The 2,905-nt window shown below is 33.5% G+C and overlaps 1 protein-coding gene and 1 pseudogene across 1 annotated transcript; both read right to left on the bottom strand.

The window, feature by feature from the left end:
* Positions 1 to 221: 221 nt before the first annotated feature.
* LOC139849565 (uncharacterized) lies at positions 222 to 1,462 on the bottom strand. The gene is made up of 3 exons (XM_071839203.1): positions 1,027 to 1,462; positions 638 to 756; positions 222 to 562 (listed from the first exon to the last, which is right to left on the bottom strand). The coding sequence occupies exons 1-3, from the start codon at positions 1,188 to 1,190 to the stop codon at positions 222 to 224; spliced, it is 624 nt and encodes a 207-aa protein (XP_071695304.1). The 5' UTR covers positions 1,191 to 1,462.
* LOC139849564 (protein FAR1-RELATED SEQUENCE 5-like) overlaps positions 1,233 to 2,905 on the bottom strand; it is a 2,416-nt pseudogene continuing 743 nt past the window's right edge.

Raw genomic sequence — 2,905 nt, 5'->3', positions numbered from 1 at the left:
TTACCAATCACTTGTGATTCTTGGCAATCATTTTTATCTACCAATCACTTGTGATTCTTCATTGGCTTATCTTATCACATATGATTGGAACACCTCAAAATTGTATGAAAACAAAAACATAAAAAATGTAATTCAAGCATTTCATAGGAACATCCGAATTTCACAATTGTACGAAAGAGAATAAAAAAATAAAAAAATCGTTAAATAATTCAGTAGTAACTTCAGATTTCTGAAGTTTCTGCTTGTTCTTTTGCTTTCTTTTTTTTGTCACATGTCCTATGATTGTGATCGTCACGTCCACATTTACCACAAGTAAACTTTCTCTTTTTGCTTTCCTTTATTGCTTTCTCTTTTCCGCTCATTAGACGCTTATCATTTGCACATCCTTTGTAATTCCCAACAGGTGGGTTTTGTATTTCTATTGTACTAGGCTTTGAAACTCCAATCATGTTTCCAATTATATCATCTTTCTTCTTTGATGGTTTTGGCACTTGAGCTTCAACTTCTTTCTTCAACAATTTAAGTTTTTCAAGAACCACTTTTAGCATCTTTTCATCACTGCCTACAAGTTCCACACAATCATAAACAACTGAGGTAATTTCATTAACAGAATCTTGTACAATTATGTTTTCATTGCCATATCTATTTCTCCTTGATCTTAACTCGGGTGGTATTATGTCCCTTCTCCAACGTCTCATTATGTATTTTTCAGGGATTTCTTCTATGTTCTTGTTCTTTAAAACCCAAAAACAGTGTCTACACAGAAGACCATATCGTAGATAGTGTCTACATGTACATACCATTGATCCGTCTTTGCTGTTATGAAGAACCTTCAAAAAAAAAAATTATATTATCAATCACATGTGATTGATAAAAAGATTTTTATTGGATTGGCCAATCACAGGTGATTACATATATAAACAGACATGTAAATGTTTTTCTCAGGTTCTGATATAAGTGGCTACATTTTTGAATCGGCAATCATATGTGATTATAAACATAAACATAGATGTAAATAAATTTTACCTTGTAATGGAAGAAATGTTTTTCTTCATTCGAACCCTCTTTTGTCTTCTCTTTTTCCTCTTTAACAACATAGATTTCCGTTTCTTCCTCCTTGTCCATTTTATCCAATAAACAGCTATACAATGCTTCATAAATCTCTTTTTGAACGATTGCAAAAATAGCATGTGTGTAAACCTTTAATGCATGCTTTTCAATTTTCAGCTGAGTTAACAATTTTGGATTTTTCTTGATTGTCTGTGCATCCAAAGATTCTTGCTTTGACCTCTGTTTTAACATTGCAGATTCAAAGCCGTCCATAAAAGTTAACAGATTTGCTGCAGATCTTGTAAAGTTTGAAAAAAAAAGCATTCTCACTCTCAGATCTTGAAGTAGTTCGCATCAAACCAAACATTTCAGTGTCGATAAAATATGCTGGTATCCAAGTTGATCTAATATCAAACATATGTTTGAACCAACTATCATTTTTCAATGAGAAATCGTGCATAAACTTTTCCCATATTTCTTCAAAAACATTTGGTTCGATATACATATTCCAAACAAGCTTATTAAGTCTATTCTTGAAGTCTTTTTCTACTTCATCTTCAATAGTAGGAATTGCTTCTTGAATCTATAATTACATATCATTTTTTAATCATTCATATTAAGCAAATCATGTATCATTAAACATTTCAATCACATGTGATTAAATACATTTGTTGTTTGATAACAATATTTATACCTTTGATGGCACCTTTCGCATAATGTGCCACATGCATAGTCTATGTTTTGCCGTCTTAAAAACTGCTTTTATCGCTATCGCCATTGATTTGTCCTGATCTGTCACTATCATGTTTGGCTCTTTCCCGAATGTCTTCATGAAATATGTAAGAAGCCATGTGTAACTCTCGGCTGTTTCATCCCTGATCAATCCCGCAGCAACAGTGACACACCTATGGTGGTTATCTATGCCAGTAAATGGTACAAATTTCATGTTGTACCTGTCATTAAGCCAATTAACATGTCAATCACATGTGATTAGAAATTGTAATGAGCCAAATAACATGTGATCAGAAACTATAATGAGCCAAGAAAACATGTCAATCACAAGTGATTGTAAACTTTAATGATCCATAAAACATGACAATTACAAGTAATTACAAACCCTGGTGAGCCAGAAAACATACCTGTTCGTTCTATACGTTGCATCAAATGAGATTATGTCACTAAACTCCTTGTAGTTGCATTTTGCAACTTCATCGGCCCAGAAAATTGAATGTAGTTGACTTTTTTCAAGCTTGTACTCAAATGAAAAACCAGGAACATATTTCTTCCATTCTTCCATTTTGTTAACGAGCATTTGAGAATCACTTGCATTGATAAAAACATTCAAATCTCGTCTCCAGTTTCTGAAATCAGTTACAGTCCCATGCACATTTTTCTCAGACCCTTTCATATTGCTATAAACTTCGTATGCTTTTGTTGGACCAATATTTGACACTGACGAATGGTATACAAACAACTGCTCTGCATACTTCATCTGTCTTTCCGCTTTACTTAAATGTCGGTACTCTTGGGGTAGCAACTCATGATTATGGTGTTCTTGAAAGTCAGACAGTATAAACGTATTAGTTCCATACACCCAATCGAATTTAACCCTAGTCCTACATCGGTGCATTCCATGTTGCTTTTCCTAATTGGCTTTTTACTACTTTGCAATGTGTCAAAGTTCACTTGCATTGGCACACCACCTCTATTGCACAAGTAATATTTCTGCTTCACCAACCCAGATTTTGTAGTCTTTTGAGTTGACTTTCGTATGTCAAAACATGCATGAAACGCGTATAACCTATACATTTTTTCACACTCTTCAAGTGTTCCATAATTTTTTCCAACAACTGGT

The sequence above is a fragment of the Rutidosis leptorrhynchoides genome, chromosome 5, assembly GCF_046630445.1.
Source record: "Rutidosis leptorrhynchoides isolate AG116_Rl617_1_P2 chromosome 5, CSIRO_AGI_Rlap_v1, whole genome shotgun sequence".
NCBI classification, from domain to species: Eukaryota; Viridiplantae; Streptophyta; class Magnoliopsida; order Asterales; family Asteraceae; genus Rutidosis; species Rutidosis leptorrhynchoides.
The sequence above is the reverse complement of the archived record's forward strand: the minus strand, read 5'-3'. Positions and strand labels throughout refer to the sequence as shown.